The following is a 23,037-nucleotide window of genomic DNA, read 5'->3' as shown; positions in this document are numbered from 1 at the left end:
GCATACACAGCACTTGCTCCATCTTACTTTTGTTGTGCATTTTGTTGAAGGACCTCTGAAAGGGCTATTCTTTGCATTTTTAAATTGTTCCAACATCACTTTCAGATGGCCACCAGCAACGCTGTCAAACTGTGACGGTCAACATAGCGACTCTTGGACATCTAACAGTGCTTGTTTTACAACATGCCAATTACTACCTTAGGTGTGTCCAAATTGCATGTGTTGAATGTGACCCATGCCAAATGTGAGCGGCACGGCAGAACAGTGGTTAGCACTGATGCTTCACAGCGCCATTGTCCCAGGTTCGATTCCCGGCTTGGGTCACTGTCTGTGTGGAGTCTGCACGTTCTCCGCATGTCTGCCTGTGTTTCCTACAGGTGCTCCGGAGTTTCTTCCCACAAGTCCCAAAAGACGTGTTGTTAGGTGATTTCGACATCCTGAATTCCCCGTGTACCCGAACAGGCGCTGGAATGTGGCGACTGGGGGATTTCCACAGATGCTTCATTGCATTGTTAGCTTACGTGCGACAATAATAAAGATTATTATCATGTCAGGATGTTGGGTCAGGCCTGGGATGTAAAAGGAACATTGATGCATTGGAATACCATCAACTCCAGGCTCTCTTACCAACTCGCACATAAAATGCTGTTCTTTCAATCATCGCTGGGTCAAAATCTTGGAACTCATTACCTAACAACATCACCATTGCACGGACCACGGTAATTCAAAGTGACCCACAGTAATTCAAAATAAAAGCCAGCCTAGCCACAGTTGCAAACATCACAATAATAATTTTGTTTTAATTCTTGGCTTGCATAACCAGGCTACTTGCATAACCGGGCTACTCAATGTTAACCAATGAGCCATTGATGGAAGAGCGAATTAATGGAGAGGGTGGGGTGCAGAGCTCTGTCAGGACCACTCCCTGATGTAATCCATACTGTGACTCAGGACCGCTCCCTGATGCAGTCCCATCACTGTGATATTTTGCCACTGGTAGGATCAAATGGAGAACAGCAGTCTTCTCCAAGCAAGTGAGCTATCAATTTGCATACTTAGAGGCTCCACTAAGGGACATTTTATCGAATCTGCAAGGTGCGGGGAGGGGAGAGAAGCAGAGCCGCAGGCTCCATGGTCCAAAGAAGGAGCTGCGGAAGGAAGGCAGCCCCAACAACGCCCTACTGAAGGGCTTCCCCGCTGACGCTTGGCCCTCTGAATTTCTCATTTAGTTAAGACTTCCTGAATTATTGCCAATCTGGCTGTACGAGACCCGTTGGGGATCAGCGACAGTAACATGATAGAAATTTTTATCAAGATGGAGAGTGAAGTAGTTGATTCGGATGTACCCAATCATTTTTCCAATTAAGGGGCAATTTAGCGTGGCCAATCCACCTAGCTTGCACGTTTTTGGGTTGTGGGGGCGAAACCCACGCAGACACGGGGAGAACGTGCAAACTCCACACCAACAGTGACCCAGAGCCGGGATCGAACCTGGGACCTTAGCGCCGTGAGGCGGTTGTGCTAACCACTAGGCCACTGTGCTGCCCTGACAATGGCAAACATTTAAGGAACGCATGGAGGAACTACAGCAACTGTTCATTCCTGTCTGGTACAAAAGCAAAGGGGGTAAGAGGGCCAATCCATGGTTTACAAGGGAAATTAGAAATAGTATCCCATCCAAGGAAGAACCATACAGATTGGCCAAGAAAATTAATAGTTCTGAGGATTGGGAGCAGTTCAGAATTCAGCAAAAAAGGACAAAGGGATTGATTAAGAAGGGGAAAGTACAGTACGAAAGGAAGCTTGCAGGGAACATAAAGGCTGACACAAAGGGCGGGATTCTCCCGTACCCAGCGGGGCAGGGGGTCCCGGCGGGACGGAGTGAGCTGAACCACTCTGGCGTCGGCCCGCCCCAAAGGTGCGGAATTCTCCGCACCTTCAGGGGCCAGGCCAGAGCCGGAGTGGTTTGCACCCTGCCAGCTGGCGTGGAAGGCCTTTGACGCCACGCCAGCCGGGGCCGAAGGGACTCCGCCGACCGGCGAGAGCCCGCGCATGCGCGGGAGCGTCAGTGGCTGCTGATGTCATCCCCGCGCATGCGCTGGGGAGGTTCACCTACGCGTCTGCCATCGTGGAGGCTGACACAGCCAACGCGCAGGAAAAGAGTGCCCCCATAGCACAGGCCCGCCCGCGGATTGGTGGGCCCCGATCGTGGGCCAGGCCACCGTGGGGACACCCCCGGGGTCAGATCGCCCTGCGCCCCCCCCCCCCCCCCCCCCAGGACCCCGGAGCCCGCCCACGCCGCCAGGTCCCGCCGGTAAGGGACCTAGTCTGATCTACGCTGGTGGGACTGGCAAAAAACGGGCGGGGCTTCAGCCCATTGCGGCCCGCAGAAATCGGGCGACCCCGGGGCCCATTGAGTCGCGCCGGTCCCCACCAATCTGCGAGGCGGGCGGCCGATTCACACCGGGCCGATTTTTGGGGGGATCGGAGAATTTGGGGGACGGCGGGGGCAGGATTCACGCCGACCCCCGCCGATTTTCCTACCCGGCGGGGTGGGGTCGGAGAATCCCGCCCTAAGAGTTTCTACAGCTATGTGAAGAGAAAGAGATTGGTAAAGAGAAATGTAGGCCCACGCAGACAGAAACAGGAGAAATACTAAATAAGGGACAAAGAAATGGCTGGGCAATTAAATACATATTTCGGTCTGTCTTCACAAATGAGGACACAAATCAGACCTCAGAAATGTTGGAGAATGAAAGGTTTAGTGAGAGGGAAGAATTGAGGGAGATCAACATTACTGGAGAAATGGTGCTGGGAAAACTGATGGGATTGAAGGTGGATAAATCCCCAGGGCCTGAGAATCTGCATCCCAGAGTGCTTAAGGAGGTGGCTCTGGAAATAGTGGATGCATTAGTGGTCATCTTCCATGATCCTATAGACTCTGGAATTGTCCCTGCAGATTGGAGGGTAGCTCACGTCACTCCAATATTCAAAAAGGGAGGTAGAGAGAAAGCAGGGAATTATAGACCAGTAAGCCTAACATCGGTAGTGGGGAAAATGCTTGAATCCATTATCAAGGACTTTATAACGGAACATTTAGAAAGCAGTGGCTGAATCAATCAGAGTCAGAATGGATTTATGAAGGGAAAATCATGCTTGACAAATCTGTTGGAATTCTTTGAAGAGGTAACCAGTACAGTCGACAAGTGGGAGCCAGTCGATGTAGTATATTTGGACTTTCAGAAGGTGTTTGACAAAGTCCCGTATAAGAGATTATTGTGCAAAATTAAAGCGCATGGGATCGGGGGAAATGTATTGAGGTGGATACAGTAGTAAACTGGTTGACAGAGAGGAAACAAAGAGTAGGGATTAATGGGTCCTTTTCAAATTGGCAGGCAGTAACTAATGGGGTACCACAGGGATCGGTGCTGGGACCCCAGCTATTCACAATATATATTAATGATTTGGATGAGGGAACAAAATGTAACATCTCAAAGTTTGCAGATGATACCAAATTAGGTGGGAAGATTGAATGCAGTGATCCTACAGCAAGATCTGCGCAAACCAATGGCAGATGCAGTATAATTTGGATAAGTGTGAGGTTATTCATTTTGGAAGCAAAAACAGGAAGGCAGATTACTACCTGAATGGTTGTAAATTGGGAGAGGGGAGTGTGCAGCGGGACCTGGGTGTCCTTGTACACCATTCTCTGAAGGTAAGCATGCAGGTGCAGCAGGCGGTAAAGAAGGCTAATGGTATGTTGGCCTTCATTGCAAGAGGTTGAGTATAGAAGCAGGGATGTGTTGCTGCAATTGTACAATGCCTTGGTGAGGCCACACTTGGGAGTATTGTGTGCAGTTTTGGTCTTCTTCTCCAAGGAAGGATGTTCTTGCTCTCGAGGGAGCGCATTAAAGGTTTACCAGACTGTTTCCAGGGATGGCGGGATTGTCATATGAGGAGAGATTGACTAGGTTGGGATTGTTCGCGCTGGAGTTCAGAAGAATGAGGGGGGATCATAGAGACTTATAAAATTCTAACAGGACTAGACAGGGTAGATGCAGGGAAGATGTTACCAATGATAGGTGTGTCCAGAACCAGGGGTCACAGCCTGAGGATTCAGGGTAAACCATTTTGGACAGATATAAGGAGACATTTCTTCACACAAAGAGTGGTGAGCCGGTGGAATTCATTACCACAGGAAGTAGTTGATGCGAAAGTTTTGAATATATTCAAGAGGCGGCTCAATATAGCACTTGGGGAGAATGGGATCAAAGACTATGGGGAGAAAGCAGGATTAGGCTACTGAGTTAGATGATCAGCCATGATCGTGATGAATGGCGGAGCAGGCTAGAAAGGCCAAAAGGCCTCCTCCTGCTCCTATATTCTATGTATCTATGTATCCGCCTCACTTGGTGGCAACTGAGGCTTCATAGTTGTCAGTCCTCTGATTGAATGGACAGCATTAGGAGCCTGCCTACTGTCCCTAATTGAATGGTGGACCTGGAGGCAGTCAATTAGGCTGCCACTGTTGTAAAATTGCTGAGCCGTTCCAACTGCCAGAACATGAAGGCTCAGGACCCACTTTATGCAGTGACATTGGGATCCTGAAGTTCACGGTAAGATTCCAGCGTGTAGCTCCGGGCTTTGTCGTCAGGATGTGCACAATGTTGATCCACATTTATTACCTGTTCCTATTTGCTCTGTGAAGGGGACACCCTCCCTTGTGCTTTGTGTTCATGGCTTTACAGGTGGTTATTACAAGTTAACCCACTTGGTGTAGGTTTCATAGTCACTTTTTCTGTTTTTAGCCCAATGAATTACCAGATGTACTGATTCCAATATTGAATTTAACCCAACAATCCCGCCTCCTCCTGTTCCTATCTTCTATGTATCTATGTTGCTAGTTTACTCCTATTACCACTGCCCTGTTATATCCTTTAATATTTGGGGCCCTATATTAGCGAAGCCCATCAAAACCTTTACAATGAAAAGATATCTTTACGCTTAAACAAAATCTTTGCAGGTCCACTTTTACACAACTCCATTCATATACAAAACAATATTAATTTAGCCGCATAAAAATTATAACCAATAATGTTCCTCAGAAGAAATGTTTATTCTTACATGGTGGCACATTTTGTGCTGTGGGGAAAATTATACCAATCGTGGAAATTTCCATTCCAGAGCACAGTGGGGCTTGGCATAGATCAGATTACAGACACTATTCTTATTGCTTAGTTTTCCCACATAATGCCATTAGTAACCATTCATTGGTACCAAATGTTTCAAACTGCAGTTGATGTCACAGCAAGAATCAACATTGACTATCGTTTGCTTCGTTATGAATCTAGAAAATAATTGGAAAGAAGAATCAAAGGTGGCGTGTTACAGTTCACTCAGCAAGTCAGGGTTTCTGTGACAACACACGTGGTGTGCATGTTGTCACCTGGTGCTATGGATAGTAATTGTAGAGGATCCACCTTTCTTTCCATCACAAGGCTGACCAGGAATCTCTCCCGCTCTTGCCACAGACATGCAAGAGAAGCATTTGCAGGTTGATAGTCAATCTGGTTGTGTTATGAATGCACCTTCCTGGAGCATCACGTCGCGGGGGTGTAATTTGAACCTGGAGCGCCGGCTCAGAGGTACGGACACTACAAAAGTCCCTACTGCTTGTGATGATTAGCTTTGAAAGGAATGGGGGAGTCCTGTTCAACCAGTTTGACAGAGTACGTGTGGAACTGGAGACATTAGAACAGGAGACGGCCATTTACACTCTCGAGCCTGTTCTGCTATTCAGCAAGATCATAACTGATCTGAAGCTTAATTCCAATTACCTACCTCTGCTCTGTACTCTCTATACCTTAACAAACCTGGTGCTGATGATTTCACCTGATTCCACACCTGTGGTCCTTTAGGGAAGTAAGATCCAGATTCCCTTTACCTTTTGTTGTACTGCCCAATTTCACTCCGAAATGGCTTAGCTTTAATTTTAAGGTTATCTCTCCTTATTCTGGATTCTCTCTCTTGGGCAGTCCCTCAGTGGCGATGGTGACTGGCTTCCGCTCTGGGGAGGTGGGTTCTGTGGTGACTGAATTGTCCAATGCTGGATCCACAGATTCTGCCACAGGTTTGGCAGGTGGCGTTTGATGGGGTGGGTGGGTGAGAAGTTCTGGATTCTGCGTTCTCTTACCGCTGTTTAAGCTTGGCCTCCGCATGCTCCACCCTAAGGCGCTCAAGGTGATTGGTGCCTTCGCGGATGCTTCTTCTCTAGTTGGTGCGTTCTAAGGCAAGCGATTCCCATGTGTCGATGGGGATGTTGCATTTATTTAGGGAGGCTTTCAGACCATCCTTGTAGCATTTCCTCTGCCCTCCGACTGATCGCTTACCATTGCAGAGCTCCAAGTATAGCACTTGCTCGGGATGCTTGTGTCGGGCATGCGCATAATGTGGCCCGGCCATCGCAGCTGGTCAAGCGGGATCAGTGCCTCGATACTGGCGATATTGGCCTGGGAGAGGACGTCTATCCTGAGAGTGGATTTTCAGGATATTGCGGAGGCAACTCCGGTGATATTTGATATTCTCACCAAAGGAAATAGTTTATCTGCATCTAAACTACCAAATCCATTTTGTTCACATTAAACACCTTGATTAAGTTACACCTCAATCTTTTAAATTCAAGAAAATATAAACCATGTTTAAGAAGACAATCCAGCTGCGCTTCTATTATAAGTTTATAAGATATAGGGAAGAATTAAGCCATTTGGCCCATCCAGTCTGCTCCATCATTCAATTATGGCTGATCTCATCCTGGCCTACCTCCACCGTCCTGCCCGTTCTCCACAAACCTTCAACCCGTTACCAATTAAAGATCTGTCTAACTGCTCATTAAATTTATTCACTGTCCCAGCAGCCACCGCACTCTGGGGTAGCAAATTCCACAGATTCACAACCCTGTGGGAGAAGTAGTTTCTCCTCAACTCTGTTTTAAATTTGCTACCTCTTTTCCTTTTGCTCTCGAATGCCCCACAGGAGGAAGCACCTGCTCCATGTCTACTTTATCATCTCGTATACCTCAATTTGATCTCCCCGCATTCTTCTAAACTCTAGAGTATAGGCCTAAACTTCTCAATCTCTCTTCATACAACAAACCCTTCATCTCTGGAATCAATCTAATGAACCTCCCGAGAACAGCCTCCTCAAATAAGGGGACCAAAACTGTGCACAATAGTCCTCCAGTATGGTCTCACCAATGCCTTGTATAGTTGCAACAACAGTTCCTGACCATTATACTGTATTCCTTTAGCTATAAATGCCAATATTCCATTGGCTTTATTACCTGCTGCCCCTGCATGCTAGTTTTCTGTGACTCATGAACAAGGATCCCCAGATTCCTCTGCAACAGAGCACCCCAAAGTCTCTCCCCATTTAGATAATAAGTTGCCGGCCCAATTTTCTGATCAAAATGCATGACCTCACTTATACCCGTTAAACCCCATGTGCCACATTTTGGCCCATTCTCCTCACCTATCTATATTCATTTGTAAGGCTCTTATTTCTTCAATGCAACTTACTGTCCCACCTATTTTTGTGTCATCTGCAAATGTTTTAAACTTTTTTAAAACAAATATTTTATTAAGGCACGGATGGTTTTATAACAACAAAAGATACAAATACTAATGTGAACATAATTCAGTGCGTAACACCCCCCCAACCAACAACAATACCCTGCCAACTTGGCCTATACACACGCTCCCCAAGTCCCTCCATCTCTTCTCGCTGTATCTGCCTAAACTAAACTATGTCGTCTGCAAATTCGGCTGTAGAATCTTCTATCCCTGTACCCAAGTCATTCATATAGATTGTAAATAGCTGGTACCCACTGAGCTACATTTTCCTACGTTTTAAATCTGGGTTTTCTCCCATTGATAATAGCACACTGTTTGCAGAGGGGGAGCATAAAGAGGCAAATTAAATCATCCTTGGTTTTGTGGCATACATTTTAGTGCCAGGAGGGTCTTTGAGGATACTTAGTAAATAAAGGCAACCGCCTGGTAAAACTAAATAAATACACTGAGAAAATGCCTTGATAGAGCTTCAACCATCACGTCCAGAGCCATGGTGCTTAACAGAAAATAGCACCAAGCCCTTAATGTGTCTCAAACTGCAATTTAAATTTAAAACTGTACAAAACATACCCAGAACTTATAAACACGAGGTACAATGGAAAGCTATACGTCAAGACGGTCTCAAGTTGAACTTCTAGTTTGTGATGAATTCGCTAATCAGAGTTGGGATGGCGGGAGGCATATTGCAGCCAGCCTCAACGTCTGGGGTAAAAACGATAATCAGCCAGGATTCCCTTCCCCAGTGGTTGCCGGTAATTCCTGCTGCAAGCGCACATTCATGGATTGTGGAATAGAACAGCTGTGCTGTGGTGTCCCCGCAGTGTGACAGAGAAATGGAAAAGAAATTGGCCATTTTTTGGCATTTCTCCAGAAGTTTCCCCAACAGAAAATTGGGAGGTTGCTGCTGAATTTCAGGACCAACTTGGCGGCTCAATTATGAGGAAAGGCCTCGGGTGAGGTATCTCTCATATTGGAACTACTTTCCATCAAAGCTAAACACCTTTGGTAGAAAATGGGAGGAAACAGTTAACGAACAACTGTAATAGTCCGGACGGACCCTCTGGGTGGGAATGATGGTCTTCACTGTGGTCCTTGCGGAGTACGGGGGGTCGCGATTCTCCGCTCACCATGCCGGGTGGGAGAATCGCGGGAGGGCCGGGCGACTCACGACACGCCGCCCTGGCACCCCCCGCGATTCTCCCACCCCCCGCTCGGATGAATCAGCGCTCGCTGTTTTTTACGGCGACCGGCGATTCTCCGGCCCGGATGGGCCGAGCGGCCTGACGTTCCCGACCTGTTCATGCCAGCGGAAACCACACCTGGTCGCTGCCGCCGTGAACATGGCGCCAAAGTTCCGTTTGCAGCTTGTGGGGGGTGGAGAGGGGAGTGAGCACCACGGCTGTGCTCGGAAGGGGACTGGCCCGCGATCGGTGCCCACCAATCGTCGGGAAGGCGTCTCCAAGGGACACACTCTTTCCCCTCCGCCGCTCCGCAAGATCAAGCCGCCACGTCTTGCAGGGCAGCGGAGGGGAAGACGGCAACTGCGCATGCGCGGGTTGGAGCCGTCAGCCGTTGTGACGTCAGCCGCGCATGCGCGGGTTGGAGCTGGCCAACCTGCGCATGCGCAGCTGACGTCACTTAGGCGACGCTGTCGCGTTATTCTCGGCGCGCCGCCTTGGCACAAGCGTCAAGGCCCGGCAGCTGAGATTTACGGAGCGCCGCTTCTAGCCCCTTTGGGGGGGGGGGGGGGGGGGGGGGGGGGGGGTGAATAGGGGGCGAGGAGCGGCCTCCGAGGCCGTCGTGAAACTCGGCCAAGTTCACGACGGCATTCCCGATGCCGCGCGGGAGCGGAGAATTCCGCCCGGGATCTCTATTAACCTCTGATAAAAGCCAATAAGGCACCAACTAAACCAGGAACTCGGTAGGGATCTACTGGGTATTGTATATGTTGCATTGTAAATAAAACTATGTTTCTTTATTTTACTCGTTGTGGCCTTATTAAAACAAGCATAATTGCATTCAAGGGGCAACTAAATCACAGAAACCCTAAAATGCAGGAGATGGTCATTCTGTCCATTGGGTCCGCACCGACCCTCGAAAGAGCACCCTATCTAGACGAAGCCCCACACTATCCCCATAACCCAGTAACCCCACCTAACATTTTGGACACTAAGGGGTAATTTACCACGGCCAATCCACCTAACCTGCACATCTTTGAACTGTGGGAGGAAATGGAGCACCCGGAGGAAACCCACACAGTCACGGGAAGAAAGCAAATTTCACACAGTCGCTCAAGGTCAAAACGGCACTGAGGCAGCAGTACTAACCACTGTACTGCCCATAAATTGGCACAAGGGAGAGAAGGGAACGGAGGGTGATGCTGACAAAAGTTAAATAAGAGTAAGAGGATGCTTGAGTGAAGTATAAATGCTGACATGGACTGTTTAAGCCATTTCAGTTGTATCTTTTCAATTGTAATTTTATACATTGCTTAGCTCCCTCTGCCGCATGGAAAGTGAGATTCGGGGGCCGGATTTTCACAGAGTAGGGTTGACTCCAGGGATCTTTATAAATGGAGGGGAGGACCTGAATGCAAATGTGCCACCCCATTTCCAACTGATAAAATTTTCTCCGATAGAGGAAAGAGGGTGGGGAGGGGGCTCAGGCAGCAAATCACACAGAGACAAAACATTAACCTGCTGAGCTTTCCCATGGGGCTTAAGTTGTGGGAGCCAAAAAGTTGTGGATGAGTAGTAAGCAGATCAAGAGAGTGTTCACCTGTTATGGTCTGAAGTGAATTAAACCCACAAGCCCTTCAAAAATAAACAAATTAGGCTATAAATGTCAGAATTTGAAAAGGCACATGCCTTTTAGTGCACTGATTGACAAACAATGTGGTCTAACTTTAGAAACAGTTCCTGCAGTTTCATTATAGACATTTCCCAAAGGTTTTTATTATAGCTGAGCTCATTATGAATGCTTGGCTGAGATTCAAAAGGCTAAAACCACTTAGCTCAATTTTGATTGATGCTCTTAAGCTATTAACTAATCAGCTGTCTTGGATGTGATTACTGAATAGAAGTTTATTTTAAATCACAGATTGACCACTTGAGAGTATTTAAAATCTTTGAATGGGTTTTCATCAATGAAAGTTATTTTCTGTATCAAGTGTGTACGAATTAAAGTTATTAGATGGTTAGAAGTTTTTTTTCAAATGCACAAGGCAGTGGAGAACTGCCGACTGTAGTGAGGCGGCATGGGATTGGAGGGATGAGGGCTAGAGCGCCCAATAGTCTTTTACAGAATGAGCCAAAATTTTAAAAAAAGAGAAGTGAGGCAATTCTTCAAGCCAGCCTGCCTCAAAACCCAAACTGTCTCCAGAGGCAGCAGGTCAAAGTCCATCATGCACTCTGCCAGCCCAGAGCAAAGACTGCATTGAATAGGCCCTTTATATTGAGGCAGATCTGCTGATTCAAGAATTCTTCCAACTTAAACTCCTCAGTTTCAAAATCAATATTTGTAGTGTGACAATTATGTTGTCGTCTGAATCGGATATGTTATTTAGTCATGTAGACATTAGCATGGTCAGAAACGACTTTGTGTTCAGCAGACATTTTAAAAACTAAACCAGTTACTGCATCATAGAGTGCACTACACTGCAGTTTAAGGTCGGTACAAACTTGATGGGCTGAATAGAACATAGAACGATACAGCGCAGTACAGGCCCTTCGGCCCTCGATGTTGCACCGACATGGAAAAAAACTAAAGGCCATGTATGCACTGTAAATTCTATGACTCAAACCAGCCAGACTATTTAAAGTGTTCATGCTGGCCATTCTACGTCGAGTCTGTAAAAGCTGATGTGATTTGCAATTGGGGAGTTACTGCAAGCAAGTGAACCACATAAACCTTCGCATGCACCAACTCAGGAGCAAATATCCGGCCCTTGAAGATGGCACAAATAACAATATAAGTGGAATCCAATTCTTAATCTTCCTTCAAAAAGTCAGGTATTAGAACACGGTGGCACAGTGGGTTAGCACTGCTGCCTCACGGCGCCGAGATCCCAGGTTCGATTCCGGCTCTGGGTCACTGTCCGTGCGGAGTTTGCACATTCTCCCCGCGTTTGCGTGGGTTTCGCCCCCACAACCCAAAGCTGTGCAGGGTAGGTGGATTGGCCACGTTAAATTGCCCCTTAATTGGAAAAACATTAATTGGGTACTCTAAATTTTTGTCAGGTATTTCAGGATCCAATTTTTTCTGCTGTAACAATTTCTGTTGGCTCAGACACTTTATTGATAGCAACAAACTGCCCTCATTCTAGATATCTAAAATTTGAAGAAGTGCCAACCTTATTATTGTAACATAGGTGCAAAAGCAAAAATAGTAAGGAGACAAGTGCATCGAATTTGCACCCTAATTTTGTTAACCCAAATTCCTTGCCTCTTCTCCACATCCCTTCCCACCCACACTTTCCAACTAAGTATCCATATGCTTTTAAATATATCAAATTACTTTGTTTCCATAATCTTCCCCAGGTGGTCTGTTCTACTCTCTCACAATTGGGAGTAAATTCTTCCAAGATTCACTTTCTCCAGGGTAAGGCAAACTACTTCGTCCTGAATGTTGTCAAGTTTCTTCAGCATTGGTGCAATGCAGCTGCACCGAATATTCTATCATATTCCTGATTTAAGCCTTGCAGGTGGAATGCAGTGGTTCAAGAAGCCAGTTCCCCTCCACCAACAAATGCTGGCTTTACCAACAACGCCTCCAACCGAAGAACAAATCTATTTTTAAAAAGCAGAAAGTCTGGAAGTCACTGAAGAATACCCAGCTTCTACCATGCTATCTAGTTATGGTTATGATAAATGGCAACACCCGCAGAAGATGAAAATTATGGTCTGATAACGGCAGGCAGGGTCTTGGATGATTAGGGTTGAAGATAGCCATTTCTTGTTGTTGCAAATACTCCCGTCACTTTTCAGCCCAAGTCTGTCCCCTCATCTGAAAAACACTCTCAATATGCAGTGAGACTTGCATGGAGAGATGTTTAAAACAAGAGTGTCCCCTGCAGCATTGGAAGTTGGCAAGTATTCTAATTGTGGCAAATTTATTAATGGTGTTGACTTTTTAAAAATGTTTTATGTTGGGTGGCAGCTTAGACAAGAATGTTAATAGAAAACCAATTCCAACTTCACTATAATTCAAGAATATTTTTAATTAAATATCATGCCAATGATCAGCAAATCAACTATTTTCCAGTTTTACTGGAGTTGATATTAGTCTTATACAATATTGCAAACCAGACACTATTCACAAGCCACCTGTTAAATGTAAAGTACAATATACACTTCTAATGAAGTCAATATAACTGAACATTAGACAGCGGACAATTGGTGCGATAAGCTCCGTGTTTCACAACTCTCTGAGATGTATTTCTACCCCACTACCTCTACATAGTATTATCATACCTGTAAGGGTGATCACTGTCTGAATCATATTATAGGTCTAATGACTGAAAACTTGAGGTTACAGGGGTAAAAATGAAACCAATACATTATTAATGGAAGAAGCCAATAAAAAAATGACTGGAAGGTTTTAATAAAACAGAAAACCCCAAGGCCAGTGCGCAGGATCATGTACTTTCATTTTAAAAATAGAGTACATTTGGAAATCACTTTTGACCTTTGTTACATTGATACTGCAGGTATATGAATATCACATTCTGTTCATGAAAGGTGTTCTTGTATTCTAAAACCTTTGCTCCAATCTTTGTGAGAATGTACCTGTTGAAGTAGCTGGTCTGCCTGATGGAGGTTCTTCGCACAGCTTTCCGTTATCTCTCCAATCAGGTTATAGTGCCTTTTTAGCGAATCCATATTACTGAAAAAGAAACAGACAAGAGTGTGTGCAGTACAATCAAACGTGTTTATCAAAATCAGTTTATTCTGTATTAACACACGGCTGTAGTTCTTTTTTAATTCTTAATCTTTACCCTCCTAGACACCTGTCGTCACACTTTCTTTCATCTCTCCCATGCCAACCCAATTCCCCAACCCAACCTTACCTTCAGAGCTACTTGACCGTTCTGCTATCCTGGTGCCACACTAGATTCAACACCCTTCGAAAAGCCAACAGCTTCTCATGATGCCTCTCTTGGTATCCTCCGAAGGGCCCATCAAGACACTCATCACTGCATCCCTTTGAGCAGCAACCAGAAGTGGCCCGCTCTATTCATGGAGTTTCCTATCTACCACATTCACTGGGGGTCAATTTTGCTAAATCACCCCTCCCAAAGCTAACCCCATGTATCACGTTTAAATTCTCGCCTTGTTCCATTGCATCACCTTTCATTTAAAATCCTTATTCGCTACAACCCACCTAAGTACAATTAAAGTTTTCTCACCAAGATATTTTCACTGCTTTCTTTCCTCATCCTCTGGCCCAAGTGACTTCACACCCTCAATCATTTCAACCTCCATCTCAATTCATGCTCCCTCTCCACTGCCCTCCTACCCTCACCCAGTGCTCCCCTCCATGTAAACACCCAAGCCATAACTATGACAACACCATTGATCTTACCATCATCCATGGTCTCACCATTTCCATCACATTAATCACAGAGGGGCCATTTCTGATCACTTCCTTGTATCATTTTCCACTCGCACTACCCCTTCCTACTTCATTGTGTCCACTCCACCACTCCCATTTAATTTACAACTACAAACAACTTTCAAAATGTCAATTGCCTAGCCTTTGTTCCTCTGTACAACAAAACAGTTGCTATAAATCACACACTCACCTCCGCCTTTGATACATGCCCCAGTTATGCTCTCGCGCCCAGACTGTTCCCCAGGTGTCACCCTCATCGCCAATCCCTTAAGTCCAGGGAATATGGAATTGTGAACATTTAGTTCAGCCATTCATCACCAGAACTAGGTGGACCAGATCAATCCTTGCAAGAAATGCTCACTATTTCAGGATCATTATGAAATGTAAACATAATCCTAGTTTAATTTCTTTGTCGAACTATCTTCTTAAACCCATCTCCTCGAAGAGTGCGTGGGCTTCTTTTTCACTAAAGTTGAGATCCACCCATCAGCTGCCTCCCTCCCAGACCCAAAGGGTTCTCTCCACCCTAGCCTTGAATGCAAAACCTTCTCACATTGTGCTCATATTTCCCCTCATGCCCTCTCCAAGCTCATCCTCTCCATTTGACCCACCTACTGTTCACTCAACCCAATTCCCAAAGTGCTGACCAGCCAACTTTCCTTTTTAGCTCCCATCCAGCTGATTTAGCCAAGGTTTTCTCTCTTCAGATACTGTACTAAGCACTCAGGATAAATCTGCTGCCATTACCCTTTTTCTCAAAATAACTAACTTTTGACCTTACTCTCCTTGCAAACTTACTATTCCATCTTCAGCCTCCCTTTCCTCTCCAAAGTCATTTAATGTGTGGTCGCCTTATGAATCGGGACCCATCTTTCGCACAATACGTCTGAATTCTCCCAGTCAGTTTTCCGCCCTGTCACACTCCAGAAACAGTTCTAACATCACAATATAAATCCTTTGTTACTATGATCACGGTAAACTAGCGTATCCATCTCAACTTGTCTGCAGCCTTCAATAAAATTAACCAAATCATCCTCCATCTTTCGAATGCCTCTTTTTGAAAATCGTTTTATTTGCTTCATTTTCCACATTTTCAACAAATACACAAGTGAAACCCAACAATAACAAATACAATACCAACCCCCAAACAGCACCCCTTCAATATACAAACCTCAACTTCGCCCAGACAGAAAATTAACTGCCATCCCATAAACAATGTGCTCAACACCACCAATAACCCCCTCTCTACCCCCCCCCCCCCCCCCCCCCATGTTCAATGGCAACCAATTCTTGGAAGTGCATGATAAACAATGTCCATGAATTGTAGAACCCCTCCATCCTCCCCCTCAGCTCAAACTTCACCTTCTCGAGAATCAAAAATTCCAGCCGGTCCCCCAGTCAAGCCGAGGCACAGGGCGGAGAAGCTGACCTCCACCCCAACAGGACCCACCTCAGGGCAATCAGAGAGGCGAAGGCTAAATTATCTGCCCCCGCACCCACCTGCAGCCCAGGCCGGACTGACACCCTGAAAATGGCCTCTAGGGGCCCTGGCCTTTCCAATACCTCTTAACCATCTTCCAGCTATGTGGAACTGCATTCACATTTTAATCTCACTAGTCATAGCTAGCATTACTTGCAATGCCTTCTCCATGTTCCAACACCATTACCTCCAGCATTCACTGTGGATATATCCTCGCCGCCATTTTTAACCTACATGCTGCCCCTCAGTATCATCAGAAAACAGTTTCCACTTGCAGACAGACATCACCTAGCTCTACCATATCACCACCTCTCTCAATGTGTTTACAGCTCTAAACCGTCAGACTTCTTGTCCAAATGTCCAGTACTGGCTGAATAGAAATTTCCTCCAACTGAACACTGGGAAGACTGAAGCCATGTCTTCAGTTCGGCCATACTTGCTAGCCACCACCAAGACCCCCTATTTCTCTAACATTGCCTGACCTTACCCCATCTCAGCTCATCTACCGCCGAAACCCTCTTCCCCACCTGTTACTTCCCATTGGCAGTGAAGCCATTGGAAGGACTTGAAACGAAGGGGCCAATGAGTGCAGGGTAAATGGGCAAGTGGGTCATAATATAAGTCAAGATACAGTCTGATGAACCTCTGTCCTGGTTGAGTTCAAGTTTATGGAGGGTACAAGGAACGAGGGCAGCCAAGGACGCACTGGAATAGACTTCAGTCCAAAAATGACAAAAGGCATAGATCAGGGTTTCCACGGCGGATGAGCTACAGTGGGGCAGATATGGGCAGTGTCAGGGAGATGTAAATTGATTTTCAAGATGTCCCAAAGCACTTGACGGCCAATTAATTACCTTTGAAATGTAGTCACTGCCTAACACACAAAAGCAAAGCAGCCAATTTCTATATGGCAACATCCCACATACAGCTCTGCAATTATGATTAAATAACCTGCTTTTATTGTTTTTGAGTTGAAGGTTCAATACCAGCGAGGATTTAAAAGAAATCTGACATCAAGCATTCTGAATTTTCCCTCAGTGTACGGGAACAGGCGTCAGAATGTGGCGACTAGGGGATTTTCACAGTAACTTCATTGCAGTGTTACGGTAAGCCTACTTGTGACACTAATAAAGATTATTATTATTGCACAGTGCTTAATTTGTGAAAGCATGTCACTTTTTCCAAGCGATCCAATAGAATTGGACGGCCTGGTTCCCAACACTGCGGAAGAGGCCGGATTCCAGGTCACGTCGACTGTCTGCCGACAGGCAAACTGCAGAAACACAGCTATCTCGTTTCATGACTTCATTTTGTTTTGTTTCTTTTTGAAAAAAAATAAGGTGCGCCAGAGGCCTGACACGCCCTGTGCAGGTGAGACTCTCTGCCAGCAATGTGTCCATTTTGAAGGACTTCTGAAAGTACTTTCTGATCGCGCCTCCACACCCAAGTCCTTTTCTCCCACACACAAAAAAACATACAATTACCAAAGAAAATTATGCCAAAATATTTTGAGGTGTTAAAATAGAACAAAATGTTTTTTTTAAATAACTTTGTCGCAAAGTTGGGGGTGGGGGAGATCAAAAGAGTCTTTACCTGGGGTGATGTGTTGTCTCCACTATGTTGTGAGTGGACATCCGCGGGTTTATGCTGGCCATCATCGTCCGGCACTCGTACCTGACAGGCTGCTCGCCGCCAGCCCCCAGGGTGCGGTGCAGCTTCTGCCCGGACAGGTGCAGATTGCCTCCGCCGTGCGTCGTCTGGATGGCGGGCATGAAGACGTCGCCCGGCCCGTCGCTGCGGGTGGAGTAGTCGCCGGACATGCGGGCCAGGTGGGAGGCGGAGCGGCGGTTCAGCGCCGTCTGCGAGCCGTGCAAACTCATGGCTGCAACCGGGGGGGTTGCCCTCAATCCACCCTCAACAAAGAGATCGAAAATCCAACCCGGCTGCGCTGCACGGGAGGAGAGCTCTTTTTCCCTCTCCACCTCCCGCAGCCACTGCAATCAAACTGCAAGAGCAATCTTTCTCCCTCCGCCTCTTCAAACTCCTCCCCAAACTTTGTGAGCTGCGAAGTTACACCCTCAGCCAAGCCACACCTGAGTAACTAACTTGCCTTCCCTGTGCTGGAGACTGGAACGCCTGTTGCCCTCCAGCGACCAAGTCTTAGGGTGTGTGTGTGTGCTTTTCAAAGAAAAATGTCTATTCGAACGAGATTCACATCATCTCCCCTCCCCTCAGACTTTTATCTCTAACCGGGTACACCAGAAGCATTATGGAGTAAAATCTGTGTGTTGTTGCTTGGTTTCAAAGTGGTGGCAGTGTTAATGTAAGCCTACTTGTGACAATAAAGATTAGTATTATTATGATCCAAATTTGTGCTCCGGCTCATTACAACTGGAAGTTGAAACCTTTTGAGTTTTTAATCGACTCGATTGTTGAAGTTCCCGGTGTTTAAGCACAAAGTTGTTTTAAAAATCAAGTGAAAGTGAGGTGGTCGGGCACTGGAAACATTTGAAAATGCTTCTGATCAACTGGGATTTAATCTGAAATAGGGTTCCTGGTTTATAATGTGACTAATTGAGACTGAATCAACAATTGCAGGTCCGATGAAGGGTGAATTTTTGTTTTGTCTGATTGTTTTTTTTAAACTACTGGGGTGGAGTAGCAGGGTCGTGTTTCAAGTCTGCTTTTCCATCGTCACTTTCGAACAGAAAGGCTTGTAAACAACTTACCGCTTTTTAAAAAAACTAAGAGTGGCTTTAAAATAACAAATGTTGGGCTCTTTAATAAGAAGAATGTTAACGCTGCACAATAGTGGAACTTTTTCAACGACCACGCCCCTTATATGAAACCGTGGCCGAGAGTTTGATGAACCTCTGTCCTGGTTGAGTTCAAGTTTATGGAGGGTACAAGGAACGAGGGCAGCCAAGGACGCACTGGAATAGGCTTCAGTCCAAAAATGACAAAAGGCATAGATCAGGGTTTCCACGTGGATGAGCTACAGTGGGGCAGATGTGGGCAGTGTCAGGGAGATGTAAATTGATTTTCAAGATGTCCCAAAGCACTTGACGGCCAATTAATTACCTTTGAAATGTAGTCACTGCCTAACACACAAAAGCAAAGCAACCAATTTCTATATGGCAACATCCCACAAACAGCTCTGCAATTATGATTAAATAACCTGCTTTTATTGTTTTTGAGTTGAAGGTTCACTTTTTCAAATAACAAATGTTGGGCTCTTTAATAAGAAGAATGTTAACGCTGCACAATAGTGGAACTTTTTCAACGACCACGCCCCTTATATGAAACAGTGGCCGAGAGTTTGATTTGATGGAGAGTAGAAGTCATCCTTACTCTGAAGGATAAACAGACCGGTGGGGCCGAACTGGGTAATAGTTTCTAGGCAATACTCCCCCCAGTTCGTCAGCCCAAGTCTCGTAAGTGTGTATGTACATCATTACACTGTAATACTTCCATCCTTTCAGAGTGAGATTTGCTAAATGAATCCCAAATTTGGTCCTGACCATCTATGCCAACTTGAACTTCATTGAGACTCATGATGTGGAGATGGCGGCGTTGGACTGGGGTGGGCACAGCAAGAAGTCTTACAACACCAGGTTAAAGTCCAACAGGTTTGTTTCAAATCACTAGCTATCGGAGCGCAGCTCCTTCCTCAGGTTCATTGAGACTGGTTAATGTATTTAAAGTACTTTTTTAACAATCTGCAAACAGAGGTGAAGTTCATCTCATGATTTTGGATTAGATTTGAACGCATTCTCCAGTGACCATGGACCCTTTTCCATTCCTTGTTCACCTTAATTTATACCAATGTCACTATATTCTAAACTGCTGAATGCAACACAGACTGGAAGCCTCATGGTAAATTTTCAGGTAGTTTTCTGATGTGGAATTGAATTTTATGGAATTCTACAAAGCTTTGATTAATGTTCCTTATATAGCAGCATTGCTAAACAATCCTGTTCCCATGCGAGATCATAGCAAAATCAAACAGCATTAAGGTCTGCTCCAGAGGTCCACTTAGATTTGCCACTGAGGCTAGAAAGGCTCTGGTCAGACCCCATTTGGAGTATTATGAGCATTTTTGGGCCCCGTATCTAGGGAAGGATGTGGTAGTGTTGGAAAGGGTCCAGAGGAGCACTTCCGGTGGCGGCTGTGAAGGAGTAAGTGGCACATTTGGTGGCTCCCACTCAGGCCGGAGTTTTGGACCTTTCCCCCCATTTTCTACCGGACTTGAATTGAAAAATTGATGACCGAGGCAATTGTGTACTGAATTCCCACATTGGTGCATGGAGAAGTACTCAGAAAGGCAGAAACAGAAAGACAAAGAAGGCTTGGGCTGAAGCTGCAGTGGGAGATAGCATGGCAGAGGACCGGACCTCTGGCTTGTCGACCCAGCGGCCAACGGAGCAGCTGATGCAAGTTATTCAGGAAGGCTTTGCTAAGCAGAAACGGGACTGCATGGACCCGATAAAAGAGTCAATTGAGCGGCTGGAGCTTAGATTGGATGCCCAAGATCGGGCGATCCAGAAAGTAGAGAAGGCGCTGGCTGAGCAGGAGGAACATCAAACTGCGGTGGAGCTGGAGGTGGAGATGCTGAGAAACCAGCAGAAGAAGCTCCCGGAGAAGGTGGAAGACCTAGAGAATAGGTCCCGCCGGCAGAACTTGAGAATTGTTGGGCTCCCAGAGGGGTCCGAAGGAGCGGACGTTGGGGCATACATCGCGGACATGTTTGAGAAGCTGCTGGGGGATAGGGCATTCTCCCGACACTTGGAGATGGAAAGGCTCACAGAGCACTCACGAGGAAGCCGTGAATGGGAGACCCCCCCCCCCCCCCCCCCCCCCCCCCGAGGGCAATGGTGGTGAGATTCCACAGGTACTCAGATAAGGAACACATTCTATAGTGGGCCAAGTAGACACGGAGCTGTAAGTGGGACAACAGTATCCTGCGGATCAACCAACATCTGAGTGCGGAGGTGGCCAGGAGAAGAGCGGGCTTTAACCAGATCAGATCAATCCTTTTTAAGAAAAAGGTGAAGTTCGGACTGTTGTATCCGGCCCATCTCTGGGTCACATACGAGGAACAGCACTTTTATTTTGAGTCGCCGGAGGACGCACTGGACTTCGCGAAAAGGAAAGGACTGGTGGTGGACTGAGAACGTTTGTACTTTGCTGCAACATTCATTTTTTTTTTAAATTTCTCGGAGAGGGTCCAGAGGAGGTTCACAAGAATGATCCCTGGAATGAAGAGCTTGGTGTATGAGGAATGGTTGAGGACTTTGGGTCTGTACTCGTTGGAGTTTAGAAGGATGAGGGGGGATTTTATTGAAACTTACAAGGTACTGCATGGCCTGGAAAGAGTGGACGTGGAGAGAATGTTTCCAGTTGTAGGAAAAACTAGAAGCAGAGGACACAATCTCAGACTAAAAGGACGATCCTTTAAAACAGAGATGAAGAGGAATTGATTCAGTCAGAGGGTGGTGAATCTGTGGAACTCTTTGGGCAGAAGGCTGTGGAGGCCAAATCACTGAGTGTCTTTAAAACAGAGATAGATAGGTTTTTGATCAATAAGGGGATCAGGGGTTACGGAGAGAAGGCAGGAGAATGGGGATGAGAAAAATATCAGCCATGATTGAATGGCAGAGCAGACTCGATGGGCCGAGTGGCCTAATGCTGCTCCTATGTCTTACGGTCTTATATCCCAGTTTCTGTGCTGTAAACTTGATGTAACTAGATGATGTAACTTGGTTACTCCCTTTCCTTCCATAGCACATTGCCTCTGGAGCAGAGGGTCGATGCAGACTTAATGAGTTAAATAAATGGCCTCCTTCTGCACTGTCAGATTTCTTTTGATTCTACGGATTCATACAGGTCCACAGGATACTTGAGACCCTGGCAGATGTACACCACAAAACGTCCATAATCATTGAAGAAAATGAATTATGATTTAGCTTTAGTTTCACCTTGCGCCTCTTTCAGAGGCGCTTGTTATATTTTGGTGCTGATGGTTACCCCAATGTTACTCCAATGGTCAGTTCAAGATGGTCCCAGTACCCAGTTTAACTTGCTTGTGTTACCAGATTTAGTAAATCAACTTTAAATCTAATTTCTGGGCAATAAAGAACTTCATGGCTGAAGCAATGGTGAGCAAAAAGTTTTTTTAAATTTATAATTTAATTGTACGTGCATTACTCAGGTGGGCGTATGCAACTTTTGGTGGAAATATTGAGGCAGCAACACACATTTTTTGTTTTGAAATCCTGTCACCAACCAATCATTTTGACCAGCTTTCTTCATCACCCTACCCACACCCTCCCACTTCAACATGAAAACCTTATCACCAATGTGGAGATTTCTGTGTGCTTGGGTTTGACTTATTGAAATCCCCATGTCAGATTTTGAAACATGAAATTCCCACATAAATAGATGTTATGTGTACTAAAATTTACAAAGAGCAACCCAGAAACACTGTAGTGTCTCTGTCCACATGAACGATAGCTGAGGTGCAGATTTCTCCTTAACAATCACCTCCAAACCTGTTTAATAGATAGCAGATAATGCAGATTTTTTGACAGAAACCTGGGAGTGAATCAGCTGCGATTCTATTAATCAAGTTAGTGGATTACTCCGAGAGTCCAGAAAAGCAGGAAATAAATACAGTTGTTACGTTATAGCTAAAATCGAATTACTGAGGATGCTAGAATCTGAAACAACAGCAGAAAATACTGGACATTCTCAGCAGGTCTGACAGCATCTGTGGAGAGAGAGAAGGGAGCTAACATTTCGATTCCGGATGACACTTTGTCAAAACCAATTCTTTCTTTGCCACAATATAATGCTGACTGCACACAGATGTGGTATTTATGTACACGTCTGGTAATTGAAGAGCTAGTTAATCATTCACGAGATACTTTCAAAGTTGCTAAAAGCTAGTTATTATTTTCAATGAAATGATAAGATGAGAACACATTCCACGCCCTGCTCCAGCAGGGCATGCAAAACCTCCAGTAGTATTCGTTAACGTATCATTAACGGGTCCGACCCAGTCGTCTCTGTCCTCCTGCGATGCTCCGCCTCCCCCAGGCAGAAGTGACGCCGGCTTGGTTCACTTGTGATATTTTAAAGTGGGGACCGGACGTCGTGGCTGCTGAGGGAGAGAGAGGAGGTAAAACAAAGATTCCAAAGGTGCAACGGTGGGCTGACAGTTGTGCCGCTGGCTGGGGCATCTGCCAGGGCCACGGGAGAGTAGATGGGCTATGGGTTTGGGGTGCCACCTGCCATATGGGCGCCCCCACCCAGGCC

General features: G+C 45.9%; 1 protein-coding gene across 2 annotated transcripts in view; it reads right to left on the bottom strand.

Moving 5' to 3' along the window:
* Positions 1 to 17,723, bottom strand: part of LOC119972798 (desmoplakin-like) — a 98,910-nt gene extending 81,187 nt beyond the window's left edge. Inside the window, exons 1-2 of one of the 2 annotated variants that reach the window (XM_038810212.1) lie at positions 17,314 to 17,723; positions 13,415 to 13,511 (exon numbers count right to left, since the gene is read on the bottom strand). In XM_038810212.1, the coding sequence (XP_038666140.1) occupies positions 13,415 to 13,511; positions 17,314 to 17,600 (384 nt within the window). In that variant the 5' untranslated portion in view covers positions 17,601 to 17,723. The remainder of the gene's footprint in view (positions 1 to 13,414; positions 13,512 to 17,313) is intronic. The other variant, XM_038810213.1, reaches the window with a different exon arrangement.
* Between the last annotated feature and the right edge of the window lie 5,314 nt (positions 17,724 to 23,037).

Source organism: Scyliorhinus canicula, chromosome 10, assembly GCF_902713615.1.
Source record: "Scyliorhinus canicula chromosome 10, sScyCan1.1, whole genome shotgun sequence".
In the NCBI taxonomy this organism is placed as follows: domain Eukaryota; kingdom Metazoa; phylum Chordata; class Chondrichthyes; order Carcharhiniformes; family Scyliorhinidae; genus Scyliorhinus; species Scyliorhinus canicula.
This window is presented reverse-complemented; position numbering and strand designations above follow the sequence as displayed.